Here is a 25,958-nt window from a genome sequence, read left to right as displayed (position 1 = left end):
ACCTCTTACTACAGCTGACCGTTCCAGAGACCTCAAGAATAGAGGAGAATTGACCGGTGAAAACGCAGTTAGAATGTGTCACAGCAACGAGCCAGGCAGTATCAAAGTCTATATTTACACTGAATAGTTCAGTTAATAGTTGAACTTGACTTTGAGCAAGTGCGAACAGAACACTTCAGCAAACACGACTAACCTGACGGCTTGAGGTGTTTGTTGTGTTAGCGCAGACAGCAGGAAACATGAGGCGGCAGCGGCACGGCGGAGGGCTGGTCCCACGGTGACTGGAGCCTCACGGGGACGGGAGTCAGGTAACCACGTCCTCGCTCACGGACTCACTTTTGGCGAAGTTCCTCGGCGGCGTATCCCAGATGTCAGCTCCCGCTTTCTCTTCTGAACTACCTTTTCCACGGACGGGTCATGTTAGCAGTTAGCTTCCCTGTTTGACCCACAGGTGTTCTTCTTCGCTGCATTTAAAAAAACTGTCTTTCACCTTAATTCATACCATAGCGAGCTTTTTTCACCTTTTAACACCTTACATCCGGCTTATTATTGACTTAACTGGAATCAACGCCGCAACTTGAGGACGTTTGAACAGGTATGGAATCCTGAATTGCTTAATAAAACCGGTTTTGATCGTTCCATGGATTTGTTTCGTTTCACCAGTTGATACGCGGCTGCTAAGTGGTGCGGTCACCTTTAGCCGTTTAGCATCTCTATTCGTGTGCTCAAGTTACTTAAAAATTATTTAGGTTGTCAGCGCTCTTGAAAGTAAACTTGAGCTTCTATGGCAAAGGAAAATACTACTTGCCAGCGGTTCTTTTCATTTTCACCTGATTCCGATGTGAAACTGAGTTTAACCGTCCTCAGTTTTACACGAACGTATGTGCCAAATATACTGTACATGACATTACATCATCCAATAATAATAGGTCAGATATTAAAGCGCCCAAAGTTTGGGTTTGTTTATTAATCTGTAAAAACATGCAATGAGTTTCATCACAAGATCAGTGAAGGGGAAATGTAATCGTTTCAGTAGTTATTATTCAGGTATGATAGTAACATAAGTACTTAACATAAGTAATATAAGTCATATTAACAAGTCACAAATTCTTTGTTTAAGTGTAATCATTAAATTTGCAAATGTCATTATGAAAACAGATGCTTTAGAGTATTCCTTCAAGAGTTTACTAAGTGTCTCTTAAGTCTGACCTGTAAAGTTTTATTAGTTCTGCAGAGTGAGGTGATGAAGCAAAATCTTTTTTCATTTAACTGTAACTGTTTCAGATTCTTCTCACTGCTGCTGAGACACAAATAATGCATTCTGATTTTAAATGTTGCAGCTCGGGTCGACCCCAAACTCTTGCTGTTTCATCACCATTAACCACAGCTATGCCGTATTCACACTGGTTTGGTTTAAAGAGACTCGGTTTCTACCCTCAAATCCCATCTGTCAAGGGTTATCTCACAGGAGACAAAATAGGCTCCCCACATGTCATCATCAGTCTGGCGGAGGGCGAACCCTGAGGCCTTTTCAAATGGTAACACTCACTGTCTTCATCTCACTCTGATTAAAAGGGTGGGATGTTTTGTTGAGTGGCTCCCTCAGAGCTGAGACTGGTCTTACAAAAGATGCTTCTGTCAAAAACGCAAGTGAAATAGTATTTTTCATATTCTGCTCCTGCGTATTTTGGTGAGAGTTTGTCAGAATGTACTTAATGATGCATTGGCAACAGTACTGTTCAGCTAAATAATGATGAATGAATTCTCATTCAAATTACAATAACTTAAATGTATTTTTAGAATCTCCACAACCAGCCGACAGCGACCCCATTTATTGTGAGGAGTCTGCTTGCACCGATTCAGCAGAAAAGTTTCATCATCTCTGCATTAAATATATCACATAGTGCATTATTTCTATGTAAATCTACATGAAAAAAAAACTTTTTTTTTAGAGAGTGGGCGACATAGCTGCTAAAGTGAGATAAAGAGGCGAAACTGTGTGGTCGTCAGCACTAACAATCAGAACGGGTTTTATCTTTTTCATATCAAGTTGAAGAGCTCAGCGAGTCAAACTCTGACAAGATGAAGGGAGATTAAAACCTGGGAGATAAAGGGAGGAGACAAAGCAGTAGCTCCAAGTGATGAAATCCACCACTTCTTGTCCTCTGTAACTGGATGATGGATGAATTTCCAGCAGGAGGGAAATTCCTCCGTGCCACGTCGCTCCTGGCGAATCTGTCTGCCTGTCTGTCTCCCAGTTATTCACTCCAATATTGTCACCTGAAATTAGACTGCTTCTGCTTCCTTTCTATTTTTAGGGTCACATACCACCATGTCTTGATTCAATTAGCATGTGTTTATGTCTTCATGAACATCACCTGGTGTCAGATAAAAGCAAATGTGTTGTCAAAATAATGAACTGCAGTTCACTCACCATTGTAAAACGACCAATAGTTTGTCTTTAAACATCATATACTGTGCTGAAAATCTGTAAAACAATGTTTGTTTTTTTAATACTTTGGCGCGGAGGATTGACTTGACTGATATGACTTGTATGTGTATGTAGGCGGAGACTGAGAGTTAAAGGTGGGGAATGTTTGTGTGTGGGTGACCGGAGTTCAGCAGTTCATTAATACAGAGAATTAAAACTTTGACTGGTGATATGTTCCTCGTGGTCGTGAAGTGTAGTGTCAGAAATAGCATTGCGTGCGTCAGTCATGTTTGTTGATGACCGCCCCATATAGTGTTCAGGTGTCTGGTGAGTTCTCCTTTTTATTTTGATTCTACATTTAAGTAAATTTATTCACGTCCGAATCACAGGGTTGGTGGTAATATTTGTGTGCAAATGTGAGTGGCGTTGCACATGACTTATCTCAACTGGGTGGTGGTGTATATGTTGACGCACGTCCCGTGTAGAGGGGTGGGCGAAAGGAGACTTGAGTGATTGGTTGGATTTGAAGGAGAGTCGGAGGGATTGGACCTAATTTCAGCACCTTGCAGAACTTGTGGGGATTGATTGAAATTGTGTTAATAGTTGCAGTTGTAAATATTGAGATTTCCTGGAGGGGCTGGAGATTGAAAAGGAGCAGTGTGATGAACCGTTTAGGTAAAGGTTCCAAAAATCGAAGACCATTTTCTCCCCCATACTCTGTGTTTTTGGGAAGACTGCTGTGTTTCTTTTGTGCAGATTGATCCAAATACATGCACTTGTACTGCAATAATCATTTTTGTCCGCATCTTTATTTTAACTGCTAAAGAATTTAACCTTGTGCAAATCCTTAAGCTAGGGCTAACTATAGTAGTTATGACTATGAGAAAGTGATTATGACTATGACAACCTTCAATATTACATGATATTGATTTGCCTTTGATAGCACCTTGTGATGAAACATTCTCATAACACAAAAAATGAAACCGTGGACATTCTAAAATGTTTGGGCTTCGTGTTAATATTTGCAAAACAGGTCCTTGTCCTTTACCTAAATGACAGAGCCCAAGAATGCTTGAGATTCCAGCCCTGCTGCAACATGCTAGTCTGAACTGAAGTTTTGAGACTTCTGATGTACAGTATTTCAAAGTCTCCATCATGTTTGTCTGGAGGTCAAGTCATGTGTATCCCAATAATCGTCTGAGAATGATATGAACGTCTCAGTTCAATTACACATTTTGCAGAACTACAGTAATGAGACACTGCTCTGACATGTTGAACCTCACTCGAGAAGAGTGACCTTAACTGATTGTTTATTGATGTATTTTTAACTTTATTGCAGTTTTGCTGTGGTCTAAGTGGCCGCCTAGTTTGTCAGTGGAAACAAGCAAACTGGTCCAGTCTAGTTTGCAGTAGTAGAAGCAGTCACAGTTTGAAACGTTAAGTTAGTTAATGATTATGTGATGCTTTGTCAAGGACGTGGATTTCTTGACAGGAAGCTCATGAGCACAGTCTGATGAATTCCACAGTCGAATTCCCACTTGTCACAGGCAGAGTGAATTGTAAAAGTGTTTAATGCTATTATCTGTTACGACTGTAATCAACATTTTTCAAAAGCTATTTAGAGCGTGTTTGGGTGGGTAGAAAATATAGAGCGGCAAAGGCCCGAGGCGAAACCTTATTTGTGCACTCCACATATGACACTTCGTCGCACCTTGCTTCTTGTCAGCTAGTATGACCAGTCTGCTTGATTAGCCTGAGGTTTATTCAGTCCTTCATCTTGGGTGCAAAGCTGTTCAAGCTGGAATCATAGAGGACCAGGTGAGGCCGGTGTGTCCTAAATCACAGGACACAAGTTGTGTGGGTTTGTTTTAGCATGAGGAGCCTACTCTACAATAGTGGGTTCCTAAAAGTGTAGTGCATGATAAAAACCATCTGTTCAGCTTGTTAACTTATTTCCGTTCCTCCTACAAAGTTGTCTACTTCAAGTTGGAGATCAAGTCTTTACAGTCATCTGAAGTTATTATCCTCAAATTGTGTTGTGTTGTGTGCCGTAAAATGAAAGTGATAAAAGAAAGAGGCCTATACACGAGCACACACGTCATGCTGGTTTACCTTCACATCATGAAATTCTGATTCAAAAACGTAACCAGAGGTTTCCATGATGCTCTGCTGTCCATTCAGCCAATCGCAGTGGTCGATCACGACGATTTTTACGGGCCAACAAGCTTCTTACCACCAAGATGGAGCTTCGTCACATCAGGACAGTGAAATTGCCAAGGAGCTGTTTTGGTTCATGTGTATAACCTGGGCACTTCTGTCTCCTCGCAGCTCGGCTTTCACAGTTGGTCCGCTGGGAACAGTGGAGAAGTGAAAACATTGAGCACTTTAATGGCAATAAAACGCCTTGTAATATTCAGTGGTCTGATGTGATGGTTAAAAGTTTAATCAGTTTAATGCGCGTTCAGAACATTGCTGCGTTTCTTTTCATCATTAAACAGTTCGTGCTGCACCTGTTTTGAAACTAGTTCAGGTGTCATGCTCCGTATCCTCGCTTGTTTTTAAGGCGTTGAATTGACTGGCCTTCCCATGCCGTGGACTGCACCGCTGTTCCTGCAGCTCATAGACCGGTGTACAGATTTTCATTGTGTAATATGGATTCTTGCAGTCATGCAACTGCAACCATGGAGCATCCTCCTTTGAGTTTTGTGAAAGGAAATTTTGATACCCTAGCTTTAAATTTGTTCTGTTCTTTCAGTCTGTGCGTACTGTGTTTTGTCTCTGCCACCAACTTGAACATGCTGCAGAGAGAGACTGAATAACAAACAAGAGCAATAAAGCATGCTCAATATAATTATTATGTATATGGTTTTAATTGTTATGGTATGGTAGATCATTGTGACTTGGTCGTAGCTTGCAAGCTGAAAAAGTGTGGCAACGCTGCTCTGGATAAATAGAACTTTTGAACAAAAATAGAATTGTTTTGATGAGATAAATTATTCATCCGATCTTCTGCTAAAGTAAGTCTTCAAGCTCGAAGAAGCTCTAAAATCAAAACTTCAATTTTGCTTTGAAAATGGACTCCATTATTACTGTATTTATCTCCAATTTATTTAATGCTATGTAATCAGCTTTCAAACTGTTTTCAGCATAATGACAGAGTGACCCTGGATTTTTCCGCAATATAGTCTATTTTAGAGGATTTTAAGGATGAGTCTGTTTTTTTGTGTAATTTGTGATGAGACCAACCCAATTGCAGCACCATTTAGTATAATTTTGTGGGGAAAAAGTAATTTATTATCAATAGAACTATGAATGTTTGTTCCCATTCACAATGATACTAAATAAAATAGACTTAAGCAGTGATTGTAATGGATAATCTGTCAAAAAATAAGCTTTAAATGTATTAGGTCTTGAAAAGATTATTTCATAAATTGTTTCCTTTGCATCATCTATGATGTGTGTGGAATGGAGTGAGTGACAATGCCTGGAGCATAAATACCTATTACACAGTCACAAAAATAACTGACACTGGATTACAACAGATTTCTCTTACAACCAGTTTGACGCAGTCTTGCAAGCTTATCGTAGATGCCTGCTGGTACATGCCAATGTTAATCCTAGATTGCAAAGAGACTCTTAAAGTGGCTTCCTTTGCTGCTGATCTCTTCACATTATGAACAATAAAAATATAGTCATTAGTCTGATGTGCTAGTCTTTAGCCCAGTGACTACTTTGGTTTATTGTGGAGGATTACATTGTTGGAATGCTGCCTGTTTGCAATAGGAATGTCTGTGATGTTGAGATGGATAGTTGAGCTACTGGTTTGGAGTTTAAAAAGAGAGCAGTATAAAGTTACCCTCAAAACTTCCCACAAGACTGTTAATGGTTTTGGTTTGCACAAGTGATCAGTGTCAGGCGTCAGCCTGCATAGATATGTTTGAATGTGTAAATATGTGCAAGCTTATTTGCACTTGTCAGATGAAATTTCTCACGGTTGTTCCTCTTGATCATTCACCTGTAGAGATTTTGTTCTGGCGAGGTTTGAGGGATTGTTTTAATATTTTACAATGCATTAGGACACAGGACTTGGGGACTTTGGGAAACATTTTCATCTTAAAATGAAGTCAGTTGTATGAGTCTCCTTTTTTACTGACTTGACAACTGACAATTTGATTTCTTTCTCTCTCTTTGTGAAACATTTCTGCCTCCAAGATGAACTGCAGGTTTGTCCTGTGTCCTCTGGGCCACCTCAGTGTTGTCATGTAAATCCAGCCTCCCATTCCACCTCCAGGTTTAAAACCTTGTTTGCCCTTTATCAGAAACAGCAATAGTTGATTCTGCCTACAAAACAGTGCTTGCAGTGATAAAGCCTGAGATATCAAGAGTTCATGATGTTGATCCCATCAGAGGTCGAGGTTTACTTAAGCCGTGCCTCAGGGAAACCAGTCTATTTGCTTCAGTATAATCACATGTTGCATAATATAATGTGTCTTCAATTTCAGATCATGTGAAAACCTTATGAAAGTGTCTGAATGGAGAGCTAGCTAAGAATATTTTGTGCTCTATGTACTTGTATTTAAAATATATATATAACTTGCTTCATATTTCCTATCAATTACTTAAAAAAATAGTATTTTAGTTGTTGTTTTCTCGTGTTTGTGCTAACTGTAGGGTCCATGATAGTGACATTAATGAGACTGAGGAACGACCGTTCACAGTAGTGGTGAAATTACGAATATGTGGAATTGTTCAGTTTCCTTCCCTTAACAACCATGTTGGTAAAAGCTCATCTGTACTTTCAGTTTCACACAATGGCGAGGTCTCAAACCTTTCATCATGCTGCTGTCAACAACTGCCATTTTGTAAGCTTCCTTGTCTTTTGGAGACCACTGAAATAAAATATATATATATATATATATATATATATATATATATATATATATATATATATATATATATATATATATATATTGTCGCATCAATTCTCTTGTAGAAAGACGATATATTGTTGGGCAAACTGTAGGATTACATAGGTAATTATACTTAGTAAATACACAGCACATGCTTCAGCTTTAAATGTTTAGGTATGAAATGATGATTTAGATGTGTTTAGGATATTTCAGTCATCATTGGCATCATTCTTTAAACATAACTAATTATGAGTCACCTGAAGTCAAGGATAAATACATGCTCAGTCAAGAAAATCATGCACACACGCTGTAATTGTACGTTGCCACCCAACGTGATTTGGTGACTCAAGCAACTTCCCCCATTTGTCAAGTTGCTGTGAAAAGGCGGGTCAGTCTGTCTGAAGTTAGTTGAATGTTAACATGGCAGATCAGACAGGCGGAATTGTAGCCCCTTATCTACTGTAGAAGTATATCAAAGCAAAACTCTGAGAGAGTCTCCACTGATCAGCCAACACAATCTGCTGTTGCTCCCTGTTTATTTTATTAAAGTCTGCTGCTCCTACTTGAGTGGAAATTTACCATTACTCATCGCAGCCTGTTGTAAGACATATACCAGTTAGATAACGGAATACTCTGGGGTGGCCAGTCGCTGCCTTTGGCCCTTGGACAATGGCACTCTACTCTGCTTCGCTCTCAGCCCGTGGGCTTGATCACCCACATAAAACTGTTGTTGTCCTCTCGTATGATCTTCAACTTTAACTCAGACTGATACAAGCCATCTAGATTCTCATAAAACTGAATCACTAACCAAACTGTTTCAAGGAAAATGTAGTGGTGGGAATCTTATATCTCACGATTCAGTCCAATTCCAATTTTTGGAGCCACGTTGCGATTCAAAATAGTTTTTCGATTACATTTATAATAACATTCATAATGATGATGTAATCTAATCTGCTTTGCAAGATGGAATGACAAATAGATATTAAAGTTTTTTTCTTTTAATCTGAAGAAAGTGTTCTTATTGGGGACCGTTCTTTTTGTCTCTTGGTAAAGCTTACGGGCTGTAATGTCTATGAAGCACAGCAGTGTGTGTCTGCGATCTCTGGGAGATGTCTCACAATTGGAGCTATCACATTTGTTGTGTTGCCCAAGTGCTCGCTCTTAGTTTTGCAATGACTGCTCACTGTGTACATCATGTCCAGCTTAATGTTTTCAGGTGTTTGGTGAAACCGAAATGACGCCAAACTCTAGCCTTTACTTTAGTGCTTGTGTGCATCCAGAAAGGGCAGGGAGTGACCTGCACATTAAAAAAACAACAACAACAAAAGATTTTGGGACTTGTCTAATGGATTTTGTAGCAAATGAGAATTACGATTCTTGTGTGATTCATATGTGAATTGATTTTGCCAGCACACAGTTTCAAATGTGAAAGCCACATTCTCATGCCAGTGAGGTTGAGTCTTCCAATGTCAGTGTTTTGTGTTGTCACGTCACACAATATAGCCTTGCTGCTATATTTAAACATGCTATTGGATCGTTTTTGATCCCTTTAACGTATGGAATGTGGGTTAAGCAGCCCAAGGTTTACCCATCATTGCATGTTAAATCTATCTTTAATCACTTCACAATGGAAAGGCTTGAAGCCCAAGTGACACAACATAATCCTGCATGTTAATCGTGCTGGGCCAAGAAGACTGTGTGAGTTCCTATCTGACCGTCGTTCATCTGTGAAAACAGGACAGCTCATTAAACTCTTCACAGCGGCGCACGGTGCATTTTTGAGCCTGTCATCTTCAGCACCGAGATCATGGCCGGTGCATACTGAGCCATTTCAGGGGTCCGCCAGTGTTTGCCGCTGCTCTTTGCTGATTCGATGAGAGCTTGACAAGGTTTTTGCGATGGCTGTCATTTTCAATCGCTCTCTCTGCTTAGCAACCGTGCTACTGATTTTCTTCAGTCAAATTACACATGATGTGTGATCAGAATGTGTTTGACCAGATGCGAGTGTGAGATTCGGCTCTGAACACTATTATATAGAGAAGTGTTTTCCTGTCATTCTTGAGCAGGAGATGAGGCTGCTGCCTCTCAGCAAGAAAGTAGCAGGTTCTATTTCTGCCTGATGGTATCTTTCTGTGTGCACTTCGCATGTTCTGGTTGTGAGCCTGTGTTTTGCAGATGCTGAATTAATGTTATGCTCGATGAATATTCTACTTCTCAGAGAAGCCCAGTGAGCCAACTGAAACTTGGGTGTTGAAAGGTAAATTCAGTTGCCTTAAAATAGAAATCTTTTGAGAGCTCAGACTATTTTAATGCTTCATGATGGTGATGAAAGTTGGCAGAATAAAAGTTTTTTTAAGAACAGTTGGTTCAGTCTAGTTGTCTGATTTTACAGCTGATTTTGGTGACTCTTGCGAACGTAATACAAAACAAGTCATGTTTACTGCTAATGTCTCTAAAAAGTAAAAAGCGGAGTTCCTCCAACTGCCAAATTTAGATCCTCCTTGTCTTCCTTATCGGAGAAGGTACAGACCTCAAGACGCGCTTTCACAGAAAGATGTGATTTGTATAAAAAAAGACTGCTAATAATGCGAGCTGGTTGCTAGCGACAACATTTTATGTTGGTTTTGAGGACGGACTGCTGTTCATGTCCACTTTTTTCCACATTCAATGAATTAGGCACGGGGATCATTGCATTTCACAGTTTATTCCTGAACATAGACTGCAGTCCAAAATAACTTACATCCTGCTCCCTAATGAAACTTATTTGTGAGGCAAATAGTACAGAATAACTGCTCTCTAGAATCCAAGTAAACCATCCTGCAATGCTATGTTTTGTGGCCTAGCTAAAGGCGTTGAATGGCATAGTCTTCCGTGTTCACTCCCTGTGAACTTTGCTGCCACTCGTCCCTCAAAACTGATTTGTTTGATTTCCATCCAGCCCCATCACAATTTCTACTGAGAGAAGCTGTAGTGGATGTTGACGTTGGATAATCCCTGACACACTCCCAAGGCCACGATTCTATTAGCTCGATGATGTTAGACACACAATGCTTTCACACATCTAGATTTAGTGGCTAAGCATGCAGCAATCAAAAGGAGGAGTTTGGTGAGTTTGGTTGTATGTTTTCAATTAAACAAAGTTTATAGCTTTATCACCCAAAATGAACATGTCCAATATTCATCTAAATATGAAGTGAACACTGTTATACGCAAATATGCGCACTTGTCCATTGTGTGTCTTGTGATTTATTTTCATCTATATGAGCAGGATATCCATCCCCAATAAAGCATGTGGTGCAGCAGAGTCTGTAAAACAACTGAAAATCAATAGTTGATGAAAAAGCACTTCACAGCAGTTCGCTGGGTCCATCCCTTCAGCTTGAGAGTGATTGCCTCTTCGGTTTTTGCCCGTCCCCGAATGAACCTGTGTCTCAGATTTTGTTTTGCTGTTCACAGTGTGAGCTCTTCCCGAGCTGGGCTCTGTGACGACAAAGGAAGTGCAGGTTCGAAGATCACGGTCCTCTTGATTGCACTTTCTGTCTGGAGGACACGCATGATTGTACACTTCCTTTTCCTGACACATGTAAAAGAGAGATATTTTGAGTTCATACAATCCTCCTTTTGTCTGAAAGGATAGGACATATTCCAGTTTTGCAAACAATACTGGCTGCTATGAATCAATGCTGCTGTTGCACTTGACTAACAATGACTAACACCAGTTGAAGCACCAAGTGTCATGCTCACAATAATAGAGCTAACCAGATGGGATGGGCTAAGCTAGAAACAGACAAAGGACATCAAGAGTGAAAAGATTGTGTGGACAGAACCGCACCAGAAATCCTGTCAAGGAACACTAGGAATGTCAATGATAAAGCATACTTTGGTCAAAAGCCAGGTCTGACCATAAAGAAGTATCCACTTTTTTAATGAATAGAAAATAACTATTGTTTTAGTACAAGGACAGTGTCATTTTGCAAGGTGAGTTAGTGAACTAATATGACTACTTTTATTAAGGGTTTGTTTGGATACAAGTGTTAGTAGCAGTGGGAAAACACCTGACTAGCTTCTTGCACTTTATTAATAATTCATCTGAGGACGCACCACTGAGAGTGAATTATTAAACCCGCTGCACTGATTTTAATTATTCGGATATAGAAGTTAAATATCTGTATTTTAGTAAAGTTTAAATGGATACACATCATACTGTTTTGATGTAAGAATACAATTGGTTGAAGTCACCGGGCTCTCCACACCCCTCACCGCTAGAATCACTCCCTCACTATGAGAAGTGGAAGAGAGACTTGAAAGCAGGGGGGAGATACGAGGCTGAAGGCAGCATTATTGCATCATTATCGAAAAACAAAATGTCACTGGGTGGCCTTTTAATGACTCCGTCCCCTTCGCCCCCATGAGACCAACAGCTATTTCGCAACACATTATACCTAGTGGCTGTTATTACTCGAACACTTTCATCTCAGTAAATGTTTGGCCGAGGCTTAAGTATATGTCATTCTGAGGCCAGTAGCCTGATGACAACCTTGATCTCCCACAGACTCATGAGCAGTTGCTGAGAGCGCTGTAAATGAGTGATTCACAGTTCCAACACCACTTTATTTATAAGTATGGTGGTAACATTACGTGCCTTTGCATCACTCCTTGCCCTGGAAATGGACTGTAGACGTTACATGTAATATACATACATGATTGTGGTCTTTTTGATTAGATCCCCTGAGCCTCAAAATTATTATTAATAATATTATTAATAATAGTAATAATACTAAAAACAGTAAGAATAATCATGATAATCTCTAAATTAAAGGTTTTTATTTCCCTGCTTTTAATAATACTTAATTTCTAAAGTCAGATTGGAGTGGGGAAAAAAAATCTTTGTCTTCTTAACTATCCTTAATCTGCTTGTTAGAAGTAGAGTACTCATAATTGCACTGTTGCTTTATGCTTTATGAGCTTGTCATCTTGAGGCCTCTAAGAGATTAGCTCTCTATCTACAGTAGTTCCAGCTGATTTCTATTGTCAGTAACCAGATAAATGTTGTGGAGATTTTGCTAAAACATCACAGTGCAACTGTTCATCTGGCTATGTTCGATACATTTAACTTAAAAGTAGTAGAGAGTGTTTTAGAAACAGAATTTGAATAACTGTCAGGGAAGAAGGTGCGTATTCAAATCAGTTTTACCATGCATGTAATGTGTGAGGAAATGTCACTTTGTTTGAGAACTTGATGCAATTTGATCCACAAGTTCGAGTCATCAAAAGGACATTATGATGACACTGCTTCTCAAATGCATTCCAAGTTCAATGTTCCAAATCAATGAGAGTATGGTGTTTCACTAAGTACTGCTGAAAACGTCCAGTCTCCAGTCGATTTTTTTGTTTGGGGGGGTGGGACTTTGTCAACCATTATCTCTGTTAGCTAAAATGTTAAGCAAACATTGACCTGTTAAAGCCTCTTGACCAAAGGTTGATGGTTCTGCCGCACATCCGTGTAGAGAAGCGACCTTGTCTTCTCCTCACAATACAACAATTATGTACTAGTCCAACACTTCAATTATATCTGCCAAATGGTTGAGGCTTGAGCGAACGAACCTGCAGCCCTTTCGTTGAAGAGTCGATAATGAACAATTATGTCAAGATGCATCTGTGTGCAGGCCATCATGGAAGCCTCAATTACTGTGCTCAGGAGTGTCTCAGTATCCTTGTAGATGTCAGGATTGTAAATCCAAATCGTCATCTTTTGTTGCTGGTTTTAAGTTTCGTTGTGTACAGTCCACATTTTATGAAACTAGTCTTCATTTTCATTGGAGGGGTATAATTTTTGTTAAAAGTGTGTAAAAACAAAAAAAGAGTTTTCTGTTGAAATATAGTTTTCCTGGTTTGAATGTTGTTATTCTCTTGCGTGACATACTTTCCCATTTGTTGACTCAGTCAGTGCAATCCTTAATCTCTAGGGAAATGCTTCACCTCTTTTCATGGCATCTTCACTGACTCTGACTTAACTTCAGGATCGTCTGGCTGTCCTCCGGTGTTGAGGCTAATTATCGACGCTGCTGCGTGTCTATGGGGAGCCCCTCTATACCTCCTCATCAAAGCCTCCGTGTTTGCTTGTTTATCTCTGGCTGCTATTCTCAGCGTTCTGCAGGAACCCTGATGAGACGTGAGCCGCCACTCTCTACGGAGGCTTACACTGTAAGCTGTGGCAAAGTCCCAACAATACTTGATGTTTATCCATCTCCTCCATCTTATTTAGACCTAGAGACCCAATTAAATCTGTTTCCTGTGGATTTAATACAAAATCCTATTTCATTCCTTTTGACGGTTAATGATTTTTATTTTGGCACCTACGTTTAATGGGCAGTGGCGGGATTTCATTGAGTTTTGTCAAAGAGACAACACCCAAAATCTATGCCAAAGAAATTGACATTTGATTTTAAATTTGGGTCTATGTCTTACTTTTTAAAAAAATGCTTTTTGATCATCACATCTTTCTACGGAGCCCCTAAGGGCACATGATTTTGGGGACATGATATTGTGAGATCTCGCAATACTGGTTTGAAGTGACGTCGTAACTCCTTCCGGCTCATAACAATGGCGAGTCAGCATCTGTGAGAAACATTCATTGAATTTTATTTCGAAATTGGACTAAAATATGAGGACATACTGCCCGTGCTTCATCGCAAGCATGGTTTTGAAATCAGTGTCAGGTCATCCTCCATGACTCCTCTACTTCTCGCAGCAGATCAATACATTTGAACAGCGTGTGATCTTGCAAAAGTATTGTAGCGTCTGTTGGTAGTAGACGAAAACGGCCGTTCTGCAGTTTAGTTTCTTCTTTTATTTCACTCAAACACTGTATAGTGGTCTCCAGAAAACAGAAACCCCCAGCCAGCATCTCACTCCACCCTCACTCACTTGTCACCATTGAACTCTTTAAGGAACCGTAGCATAAACCCAGAATGTCACAGTAGTTTTTTGTTGTTGTCATGTCCCCTTAGGGGCTCCGTATGTTTCTGACTAACTTCATGATAGTGAGCTGCTAAATGAGAGTGCTAAATAATGCTAGCTGAATCCTGAAACCATTTTCTTTAAAAGATGTTGCTGACTGCAACCTATCTGTGTGAGTCCCAGGAAGATGGTGTCTAAAACACACTTCAAGTCCTGCTTCTCCGAACGAAGAGCAGCTCAAATATTTTCCTTTTGGTGTCATATATCGGAAAAACAAACGTCACTGTCGCTAATGAGGGATGCCACAGGCCTCGTCATGGTGAACAAAAAAGTCAAATATGTCATGTGGGTGGAGTTTATGCAGAGTGCCAAACAGGGACAAGAACAAAGGCTACTTCTCACCGTCCCATTGTCCAAATAAGCTTCAATAGCGGCGCGGCGGCAGAAATTCCTGCCTCTGATGTTGTGATGCCAGTCGCCGGCTGCATCTAAATCCTCTGATGTTGCAAGTTTGGGACACGCGGCGTTTGGGGACTGACAAGTAAATGCAGTTTGATCCTGTTTTTTTTTTTTTTTTAACCTCTAAACTTGCAGAGACAAACAAGTTTTTTCACTTCTTGTGTTTTTTCTCCACTCGATGAAGGATATTTGTTGACTCTACAACACACATATTTGTCTTATTATGTCACAGGTTCCGACATGGATGAGGTGGAGAAATACAAACGGCGACTGGAGGCTATCGCTGTGAGTACACACACGCACACACATCCATGCGCGGGCAGATTTACTAGCATCCCTGTTTGCGCGTTCTATTTAGACGGAATGGTGGTTTGCATCCGTTTGACTGAGTTTATGATGTGTAACAGGAGCCTCTTTTTCTTAAATCTGAGAGTGCATGTTTCCTAGTTTGTAGCAGGATGAGTTTGGATAAGGCCTGAGTGCATGGAGCCACGAGGCACATCTCAGGACAAAGGACAGCACCACAAGTGTTAAAAATAATAGTGATGGGTTGATGAGGTTTCATGAAACAGTGTCCTCATTTTCAGAGGCCTCATGATGACTCGAGCTGCTGTATGTTTGGACTTGGACAACTAATTTAATGAAACCTCAGATCATTCCTAAACAAGGAGCACCATCTAGTGGCCTCTGAAAATTATGACACTGTATCATCAACCCTGCAATACTGTTTCATAATACCTCATCTACCCATCACTCGTGGCCTCCTATAATACATGACATTTATAAATAGATGTTAGCGTCAATTTGTCACTGGGACAAAACATCCACACAACCATCAGCACAAACACACAGCCACAGAGTTCAAATGTTACATTATGCATGCAAGAAAGTGCTGGACCTTTTTGTGTCAACCTAAGAATGGAGTACTCTTTTGATAAATAAATATATATTTGACACAGGATTTCTTGTCAGCACCCAAGTGTGCACAGTATTGCATGGTAACAGTTAGCAAGCACCAAATAAAGATGCATTTAGTTAACATACTCTTATTGGCGTAATAAATCAGAGAGCGGGAGGTGAATGTATTTTACATTTTCATCTCTATATCCTCCTTTTCCTCGATGACAGTCCCAAACCGCTGTGTGCCATCTTGATAAATCATCGTCCGTTTTTAGAGTGAGCAAACAGGCGCACGTGTTCTAGTTTGTCCAAACCCACCCACTACTGTACTCAGATAAAGCTCTAGATACTCTAGAAGGCTTTGACATGAAAAGTCCCTATGTGTCACGTCTCATACACCTCTTCTTTCATGACAGTCCTTTGTGGATTTGGGGATTAAGATTATTTTCTGTCATCTTTGATGCTAGTTTGTGTCAGATGAAATTCCAGGTGTCCCAGTTTTACCACCATGTTTCTATCTGTTCTTTCTACTCCCAGTTGTCTCTTCCGTTTGTCTGTGGAATTACATAATTTTTTTTCCTTCACACTCTTCAGGAGAGGCGACGGCTGCAAGAGGAAGAGGACAGAATCAGGCGAGAGATGGAAGATGAGAAAATAAGACTTCATCAGCTCAAGGTCTGAAACATATGCTGCCCTCATGAAAGCTGCCTCTTTTTGAGCGTAACCCTCATTTATCTTCACTGATATCACTTGGAATATCAGCTTTGATTTCAGAATGAACAAATTTGAGTTGAATCTCTATAAACATCAGGCGGCTCCAGTGAAGAGCGAACTCTTGTCTGTTGTTCAGTGTTCATAACAACATTTCTTTGTGCTTCTATTCTAGAGTTTTTGAAATGAACTTCAATTTTCCATTTTTATTTTACACACATTTTATTTCGTCTCCTTCATCGTTTTGGTTGTGACATCACGTTGTATAATGTGATGCGTCTGGTCTTCAGATTAATTCATTATTTTTGTCTGTAATTGATGAATCAAAATTAATCTCTTGAGGTCCCAGCCAATTCATTTCCCGACAACTGTAAAAAAAACAAGGTCTATGTCTTTGCATTGTTGCATTGCTCAAAGGCACATTCCAGAAATTGCTCCAGTTTGACTACCCAGTGTTTGTGTGCATGCAGGTCCCGAGCATTGTGTTGAAATGAAAGCTAACATCACCTACAAGCCATCTAGCAGTTTGACCGATTTAAATCCCCCTGCAACTAGAACCCGTCTTGCTGTACATTCATCAGCTCTGACATCAACGTCAACCTCAGGGAGGGTAAAAAGGTCTGCTTGAAGGAAGCTGCTCCTGACCTGTAGGAATGTTAAAAACGGGGTTGTGTCCGGGCAGCCCAAATCACCGTGAGCAACAGAGTGGCTCTTGTTCTTCTCTGCTGGGGAAAATACACTGATGTTTTTGTTGGACTCGTATTTGGAAAGGAAGCCACCGACTAACAGGATTTGAGAGGTGTAAATACCATTCCATCTCTGTAGCTGTTGACAGAGACGTCACCTGGTATAGAGGAAGTAAGCAGATGTGAAGTGGGTCACACAAGGTTTCACCTTTGAATCCAAACCAAGGTTCTTTCTCAAAAAAATAAATGTTTTATTTTCGAAAATCCAATTCCACGGACATGGACGCTATCAGACCAGTGAATATGTGTGTCTTAACATTTGAATTTTCATCATGACCTGCGTTGAAAAGCCATCAGCATTTCAGCCACATTTACTGAGGGGATCAGCATGTGCAGCAGCCGCTCTCATGGCCCAGTAATTTGGCGGGATGTGGAGAAGCTCAAGGGCCTCTTCTCGACACATAGAGGAAGCCAGAAGGAGCTTTATTGCCTTCTATTCATAGACGCTGTGTTTGAGGACAGTTAAACACCCTCACTGGTCAAACATAAAGAAGTGACACTAAACAAGCTGACTCTATATACAGAGGACCAAGGCTGTCACCTGCTGTGTACGTGGCTGCCTTTTGTTTCTGCTTCTTTTCTAATGTAAAGCATAGAATTATGAATGCGCTTTGTGAAGCACCGCTGTCAAAAGATTCTGTTTAAAATCATCATCACGCCATCCAGAGGCCTAATCCTGTGTGAACGTGTTCAAATAAGCATTTATCCCATGTCGATAGGTGTGGTTGTGTTTGCGTGTGCGCTCACGTTACTGTGACTAATACATTTCCTCAATTCATTCCTACTTGAAACGGTTTCTTGCAGCTCAGCATTTGTCAGACGATTAGCTTTTTACTGAAGATAGGATTGCTTTCATGAGCCAAGGTGAATTATTGATAGTATTAAACTCCTTTGGCGACTAATGGATATTAATATTATATTGTTAGTGTGGTTTCATTTCCTGACAGGCCACTCTGCTATTTCTTCTTATCTGTTCAGAGGAAGTCTCTCAGGGACCAGTGGCTGATGGAAGTCGCACCATCTCCACCAACTTCTCCCGCAGCCCAGAGCCCCCTCTCCCCTTTTTGGGGGTCCCCAGCGCAGCAGATGGACAAACACAGGTGCAGTTTGAGTAATATAGAGCTGGTGTTTGGCTCATTTGCTATGTCTATGTTGGATCGATGAACTTTTTTTAACAATGTGATGTTCCAATATTGGTCTAGATTGTCTTCTGCAACTCAGCGGTTGGAACAGAACATAAGGGGACATAAAGAAGACAGCCACATGGTGAGAAATACACACTTTTGGACATGTGAAAATGTTGAGGACATGCTTCATCATCATCTTCCTCACCATCATCGGCATCATTGTTGCACACTAAACCCACCAGATGTTCTTCCAGTGTGTCATGAATAATTGAACTCTCTCATAATGTAGCTGTAATGCGGAACATTGTTCAAAGGAGCCGACTGTAATCATGAGCACTTCTAAAGGCAGTGTGAGGAATGCTTTTTTCTTCTCCCTTTCATTGGGGAAGTCACAAGAGAGGCAGTCCCGCTTCTGTTTCTCTGGCATGACTACATTCTAACCGTCAGTTATCCATGTTCAATTTAAAAGAGACAGTAACACGAACATTTGACGAGAGTCAACATGATGCAGACAGTTGCTGCGTCATCTCATGTTTCACGCTGTTGCGTGTCTCACAGTGCCTCTCTATGATTTGTCAAACAAATCGATTCAGACTTTGTCTTATTCCAGTTGTGAGTTTCAGATGTGATATCAAACTAAGCTTGTGTCTTATTGTGAGTGTGTATGCAGGTAGGTGTGAGACTGTCAGTCAGTTACTACTACTACTGCCAATAAATACATAAACTTTTATTGTGTTGTGAGTCAGTTGGAATCCAAAATACATAGGTTTTCACAAAGTGTACCTGTGATCACCTCCTGCCACTAGCATTCACAAGTGCACAAGGGAGACTCTGGTTGTTGTATTATGTTTAGTAAACTGCATGTCTTCTGCTGCTGATATTGGTGCAAAAACAAGTCTGTTTCCCCTGTAACTCATACTGAGTTGTAATATTTCAAGTCAAAATTGTGTCGTCAGCATTTTAAGTACCATATTATCGGAAACCATAAGAGAGTTAGCGCTGTATGCTCACTATGTATTGTGTTTATGGATATATGGTGTTCTATTACATTAAATTATTAGTAAAATTGATGAACAGAGTTTTAATAAAATCAATAAACTGACAAAATTGACACTTGCATTGGACGTCTTTGCAGCTATGCTTTCATTTATAGTGGTTAGCGAACAGGATTTAAATAACAATGAAAGCAAAACATGCTACAACACTGCAACATGACACAAAGCCCCTCCTCCATTGAAGTACCTTGTTCAGCTATGTAAATCCTCCATACATGCCACTAATTCAGGCCGCTCAGATGTGCATTCCTTTGTAAAGCCATCCCAGATGATTTAGTTCCTCATTCAGTGACTGAAGTGAATTCATATTTGACGTGAATGTTGTGCCGAAATGCGTTGGTGCCAGGACTGTGGGCAGATTAGACATGACTGACACTTGATATCTGGCGAAAAGAAATCCTTTTCTAACACCTTTTGTGATATCGCTCGGGCCAAGAACGATGACTGATCGTTGATGTACTTCGTCTTGTACGTTCAGCCTCAGCAAATCTCTTGTTGAGTGTTCACCTGACTTCATTTGGATGAAATCAATCCACCTACAGTACTCACATGGCAGATGTGGCAGAAAAACCACATCCACCTATCATAACAAAAACAAAGATGTGGACTACTTAGGATTACGTAATGAAGTGTGCAGAGCTTATATTGTGTGTATTTAAGAGGTTTCAAGGGACACAAGGGTTACACTGCATGTAAATGATCATGGCGATGAAGAGACTCTGAATGCTATGAAAAAATCCTGGGGAGAACCCTGGTAATAACTAAATGACAGGCAAAAAATCCTGGTGGAAGGTTGAGGGCAAGAAATGACCTGTCTTAAAACATCACAACGTCAAAAGTTAAAATGAATAACTCCATCCCTCAACAAGTCAGTCAGACTCTCAGGGTTAAATAGGTGATGGAAAGGGAAAGAAGACAAGAAACTTCCTCCCTTTTACACTTGTCACCTGCGTCAGGGTAGGACCGAGACAAGTTGGACTCGGGTATGTGAGCACTGTGTGCAGCCTTAAATTGAATCAGACAGCATTGGGCACAGGACAGTGTCTTGTTGACAGGCATGACAATGGAGACCCACGTCTTCAGAGATAGAACGGTTCACCTCATATCTATTTCTCCTTGTTATTTCACTGTTTATATCATGTTTGAAATACAGGTGCGACTGACTTATTAGTTGAAGCTGGAAAGATAGTTGCAGAAGCCGTGAAGAAACTATTATAGTTAGTGTCCAGATGTTTTAAACACAGTTGATGTGAGGTGTATCTTTCTGTTCTAAGCTGTAACTGACCTGGAGAACCACTGGTCTGCATGGAGTTGTGCCGACTGGCTTGTAGTTGATAAAGACTTTACTTGATGTTTACATTCCACACATTAATTTTGTCTTATTTGTTGTGACAGGACAAAGTAAACTCTGTAAGGGAGCAACTAGGTAAGTGGTACCTCTTGTGTTTTTATTAATGGCAATATCTGCTTTAGACATATCCAAAATTGGTGGTACCTCCTCAGACAGTACTATGTAATGCAGTGTAAAACCAATGAAAAGTGAGGAATCATATGGTGCCCGAACATTATGGCTGTCAAAAGCATTTGGATCCTCTGATAAAAATAAACATGCTCTAGCATTAGCAACTTATTTGTGAGACAGGCTCCAACTTTTTCCTGATTTGAAACCAATATTAGGAGAATAAGCGTTTCTTCATCATGTGACATTTGTTTTCACGTTGAAGAATCTGATTTAGGAGACCAGGCTGTCGTAGTGAGGGGACAAAAGGACACGCTTGACTCCGCAGTAACAGCACACAGGCAGTCTGGCCAGCCAGGCATCCATCTGCCTGCTCTCTTCAACAATCTCACTTGTGTCAGATCTGTTTTTAAGTGTTTAATCACGTCGAGATCCTGTCTGCTGTTCCGGCTCTTTGCTGCACCTGTGCTCCGAACGCCGTAATTACACCACTACAGATTGATTATTAATGCATTTGATGTCAGCCGCGTCTCCTCTGTGAAATGTTGGATGCTGCAGCATGAAATAGCTTTTATGGGATTTTGCACCGTTCTGGCACTGAAGGTGACTTCGGTCGAACATTTGATGTGGTCTTGATGGGATTTATGATATCGTGTTGCAGTTATTACAAAGTCATTTTTCCTCAGATATGGGCCGAGTCACTGCTGCTGTGCACAATGGAGAGGCGACGGGATCAGGTGAGTTTTTGTGTCGACTCATGATATATGTTCCTTCCTATAGGTTCCTCGAGCTTCAACTGAAAAATGACGAGTGCAGCAAAAGAAAGTTGCCTCTCACTTCAGTCAGCTGGAATAACAAGTTGTACATTCCAGTGATATCAAATCAAAAATACAGCTAGCTCCAATACGCATATCTGCACATCCATGAACCTCTAAGTTTACCAGGTATCTCCTGAAAAAGGGCATGTGATGCCACCGGAAGGAAGCTAGTGTTAAGGACTGCCCTGACTGAGATTCTGGATCCCTGCGTGTTGGAAATCTCTGGTTGGATTATTCACATTGTTTTTTGGCTCATCTCTTTATTTGGACAAATGTTCACAGGATTTGCCATCCCTCTGTGCGGGCCCCAAGGTCAAAGGCCCCTGTGTGTCTGAGAGTGTGCTGTTCACTGTACAGTGGAGAGAGAGACTTCAACATTTTTTGAAAACAAGCCCAGCTGTTTGAGTCAGGACCTATCAGCAAACAGTGTTCAGGCAGCTCCGGTCACAGTTGCCATCCAAACCCTGTGAAATTGCTAAAAGAGTTTAGCGGGGTCAGATGGAAGACACAGAGTGTCACAGTTTGAGGCGTAAAGAAAGGTCAGGATGAGCATGATGACCTCCATCTAATGTCTGTGGCCCGACCAAGGCAAGATACTGGGCCAACTTCATTTCATTTGATAAGAAGCATCGGTGACATCTCAATCCAGAGGAGAGTAGAAAAAGCAAGGTTTTAAAATGGCATTCATTGGTACACGCTTCCATCTTTTCTATATTGTTCTTCTCTTCTTGTGTTATGACCGCTCATATACCTTGCTGAGCCACGATGTGACTCTCATATTAACTCCTGTACATTAGTATGATCAAGGAGGAAGTGACAGCAGCATACCGGGTTCTCAAGCCCTCATGCGGCGCGGTGAACACTTGAAAGTGCTACATTTATGTATGACGGTGGAGCACAAAGTGCTGAACGTGTGATTTTTCAAGGACACTCAAAAGCTTAACCACCCTGAGGCTAAGAGCTATGAGGAATGAGGTTCTGTTTTGGACTCGCCATGCCCTGCAGTGTTGGAGCCAGAACCTTGAAGATTGAAACTGAGATGAAAGTGAAGTGTTAGCTTGTCAGTGACGTCTTTGAGAAGAGCCTTTCTCATAAAACAACACTGACTAAAGTCAAACTAAAGACCTAATGTGGTGTCATCTTTCTTTCTACTTCAAGAACACATGATCTGTTGCAGGACAGTATTGAGATCTGCCATGATGATGTATGGTGCAGAGACATTAGCTCTGACACAAAGACACAGAGCCTGAGGCTGAAGTGGCAGAGTTGAAGATGCTCAGGTTTTCATTTGGGTGAAGGACAAGAGTTGAGACGGATACACCAGAAGGGCAGCTCAGGGAGACGAGTCTGGAGACAAAATGCCTGTTGGTTTTGACACGTGTAGAGGAGAGGAAGTTTTGCATGAAGTGCAGTGTATTGGCGATGTAGAAAAAGTCAAAGAGAATTGCAACAATGAGGTTCATGGATGTGGCAGAGGAAGAGGTTGTATGTGAACTGGGAGGATGATCCAGACTGGTTTAGGTGGTGGAGGCTGACTGGCTGTGGGGGAAAATGATGAAAGACAAACAAGATTATACATTTGCGCTAAATTCCAATTGGTGGCTTTTTGAGGATCAATTTAAGGTCACGACTTCTTTCAAAATATCTTTCTTTTGTTGTGGCTCTGGTAGTGTTGCAACATACCGTTACTAGAAATGAGGAGAGTGAAAATAGACCCTGGGCAATTGTGAAAACAAGCCCAGCTGTTTGAGTCAGGACCTATCGGCAGGCAGTGTTCATGCAGCTCCGGTCACAGTCGCCATCAAAACCATGTGAAATTGCTAAAAGGGTTTAGCGGGGTCAGATGGAAGACACAGTGTGTCACAGTTTGAGGCGTAAAGAAAGGTCAGGATGAGCATGATGACCTCCATCTAATGTCTGTGGCCCGACCAAGGCAAGATACTGGGCCAACTTCATTTCATTTGATAAGAAGCATCGGTGACATCTCAATCCCAAAGGAGAGTAGAAAAAGCAAGGTTTTAAAATGGCATTCATTGGTACACATGTTCATCTTTTCTGCCAATTTTTCCAGCCACCAGACATTTTCATGAAGACACCACAGTGGTCGTCACAAATGGAGGAGCAACTCTGGACATCAAGGATGCGTCAACGCTTCCATACATTCAGATCACAGCCAACAGACAAGGTGAAAGTCTCACCTCCAGCTCCGGTGCTGGTCCAAGCATTGACAGCGACGGCGAGGAAGAGGAGATGATGGTGATGAGGGCGGAGTGTGTCATCATCACGGACGAAGAGGATGATTCAGAGGTGGACATTCTACGGTCAGAAGAGAGTCTAGTCTTTGAGTCTGAAGCCGTACAGACGGCGGTGAAGCGTGAGGAAGAGTCAGAGGAAAAAGTGGAACCCGCTGATGAGACAGGACCCGTGAAACTGGACGGACATGACAGTGGATCAAGGGAGCTCAACGGTAATGACCCTCAGGAGTCAGTGCTCATGCTGTCCGAGGAAGAACCTGCAGAAGGCGCCCCAGTGGCCCCGGTGCCAGTCTACTCTGAGGTGCAGCCTTGTATTCTGCCGTCAGAGCAGGAACCTCAGCAGCAAGTGGAACTCGGCGCGACGACAACTCAGGAGTCTGAGAGCCCGTCTGGGCAGTTCCAGGAGGTTCCCCTGTCCGACGCCCAAGCAAACCACAGGTCAGCGCCAGCGGCTGAGGAGCAGAAGCCGCTGCTCTCACATGCCAAGGAGCACAGCACACTGGAGGTGGAACCAGACGACATCAGCACAGAGATCCACGGCGAGACGAGACCCATCAAGAAAGAGACAAAGCCCAGACAGACAAAAGCCTGCCAGTGCTGCTCCATCATGTAGACCCCCCAGTCCTCCCAGCACTTCAGAAACCCCTCCAGACTGGAGAGATGATCGACTCTTCTGAGAGAAGAACTGACTGACTGGATCTCACAAGTGCCTTTGCAGCTCCTTCCCACTTTTCCAACTCGAAACAGACCCTTTTCACAGTGGCCCAAAGACCAACCCGCTGCTCTACAGACGTCAAACATTCTGACCAAGATATGAATCCATTAGAAACAGTATGCGTTTTTCTACCATTTATATTTCTGTAGGAACAGCAGAAAAAATACAATATACCAGAAGTGTATTGGATTTGGATTTTATCCTAATTTAATTCATTGTTCCGACTTATTTAATTGAGATTTTATGTGGCTGTTGTTAACTCACGTGTTAGATATTCTACAGACGGCAGTGCTCACATTTATCCACATTACGGTGTGAATGTTTAGTGGAGGTGACCATTGTACATGAATAGATGTATGAAGTTGAGCAGAACCTCTGCGTGTGTACAGATGCTGAGCTTGAAATGATGACCAGGTGGTTGAATGATTAAACTGAGATTTATGGTTCAGTGTTGGGTGTGCGTTGATGCTTATTTTGTTAACACGTGTCAGACTCGAAGCCGGGGGCCACCAATGTCACGCTGCATCATTTGTCGTGGCCTGTGACTTGAATTTAGGTGTCATTCTGAACTGTATGCTAGGTCCAGGTTCTATGGCCACTATCAGTGATGATGGAAAAGTTGAAATATAAAAGTGTTTAATGTCGATCACGTGTACAAATATAAACACCTTGGCCCTCCAGCCTTAATGTACATAATGACTGAAGAGACCCTATTAACATAAAGCAAATACAGCTATATGACAATCTGATCTGAAGCAAGGCTCATTCTCATTGGTCCGCCTCGTTCGATGACGTCACTTCCTCCATCTCTGCTGGGCGGGACCTTTGAATCGAAACAATACTAAGCTATTCAGCCCAATACTGAATTGTGCCTTTGACTTCTCAATGTCACTTCAAAGCTGAATAAATTAATATGTAACTTTAAAATATACAACAAAATACTTGCATATATAAATCTCCTCAACTGCATCTGGACTCACAGCAGACATCGGAAGTCTTTGTTGTCATCTTCACTGTATTACAGAAAAGAACTTGGACTCAAGGACATGAGGAAGGGATCACTGACTAAATACCCAAGGGAGGGAGGGAGTTCAGCAGCTGATCAGTGTGGAGCTGCTGATAGCGCAGGTGGAAGACATGAGGCCAGGAAGGTGGGCAGGAACAAAAAGACAATGTGAGACTGAACAAAATAAAACAGGAAGGTGCACAATAGAGAACAATTGAACGACTAAATTAGTCAGTTTAGTTGCCACGCTTTAAACCACTGTGTGTTACCAGTGTTCGAATCAAAGCAGGCGTATGGATTCTTGAAACTCACTTTCCTCTTTAAGATCAATTGTGTTGACTTGTTCTCATTGTGGTCTATAAGTCATTTTGCACCTGGGTATTACAAACGTGTGGTCAACTATGTC

General features: G+C 41.3%; 2 protein-coding genes across 5 annotated transcripts in view; one reads left to right on the top strand and one right to left on the bottom strand.

Annotated features, from left to right (window-relative positions):
• Positions 1–654, bottom strand: part of LOC128754130 (phospholipid phosphatase-related protein type 5-like) — a 32,570-nt gene extending 31,916 nt beyond the window's left edge. The window contains exons 1-2 of one of the 3 annotated variants that reach the window (XM_053856520.1): positions 522–654; positions 194–464 (exon numbers count right to left, since the gene is read on the bottom strand). In XM_053856520.1, coding sequence (XP_053712495.1) covers positions 194–241 — 48 coding nt within the window. In that variant the 5' untranslated portion in view covers positions 242–464; positions 522–654. Of the gene's footprint in view, positions 1–193 lie in introns of all 3 variants that reach the window. The other 2 variants (XM_053856522.1, XM_053856519.1) reach the window with 2 other exon arrangements.
• Positions 169–25,518, top strand: LOC128754129 (paralemmin-1-like). Of its 2 annotated transcripts, none has more exons than XM_053856517.1 (8): positions 169–308; positions 14,993–15,045; positions 16,255–16,335; positions 18,096–18,217; positions 18,320–18,383; positions 20,695–20,725; positions 21,445–21,495; positions 23,648–25,517. In XM_053856517.1, exons 2-8 carry the CDS (start codon positions 15,001–15,003, stop codon positions 24,442–24,444), a joined length of 1,191 nt encoding a protein of 396 aa, XP_053712492.1. In that variant the 5' UTR covers positions 169–308; positions 14,993–15,000; the 3' UTR covers positions 24,445–25,517. The 2 variants fall into 2 exon arrangements, with proteins under 2 accessions (XP_053712492.1, XP_053712493.1); XM_053856518.1 differs by lacking the exon at positions 169–308 and adding an exon at positions 332–595 and having other exon boundaries at positions 23,648–25,518.
• The last annotated feature ends 440 nt before the right edge of the window (positions 25,519–25,958 follow it).

The sequence above is a fragment of the Synchiropus splendidus genome, chromosome 2 (assembly GCF_027744825.2).
Source record: "Synchiropus splendidus isolate RoL2022-P1 chromosome 2, RoL_Sspl_1.0, whole genome shotgun sequence".
In the NCBI taxonomy this organism is placed as follows: domain Eukaryota; kingdom Metazoa; phylum Chordata; class Actinopteri; order Syngnathiformes; family Callionymidae; genus Synchiropus; species Synchiropus splendidus.
The sequence above is the reverse complement of the archived record's forward strand: the minus strand, read 5'-3'. Positions and strand labels throughout refer to the sequence as shown.

Excerpts from the sequence above, each read along its gene's own strand:
- LOC128754129 (XM_053856518.1), top strand. The coding sequence starts at position 15,001 with ATGGATGAGGTGGAGAAATACAAACGGCGACTGGAGGCTATCGCT. Across the intron at positions 15,046-16,254 it reads GGCGACTGGAGGCTATCGCT|GAGAGGCGACGGCTGCAAGA; the intron begins GTGAGTACACAC and ends CACACTCTTCAG. Across the intron at positions 20,726-21,444 it reads CTCTGTAAGGGAGCAACTAG|ATATGGGCCGAGTCACTGCT; the intron begins GTAAGTGGTACC and ends ATTTTTCCTCAG.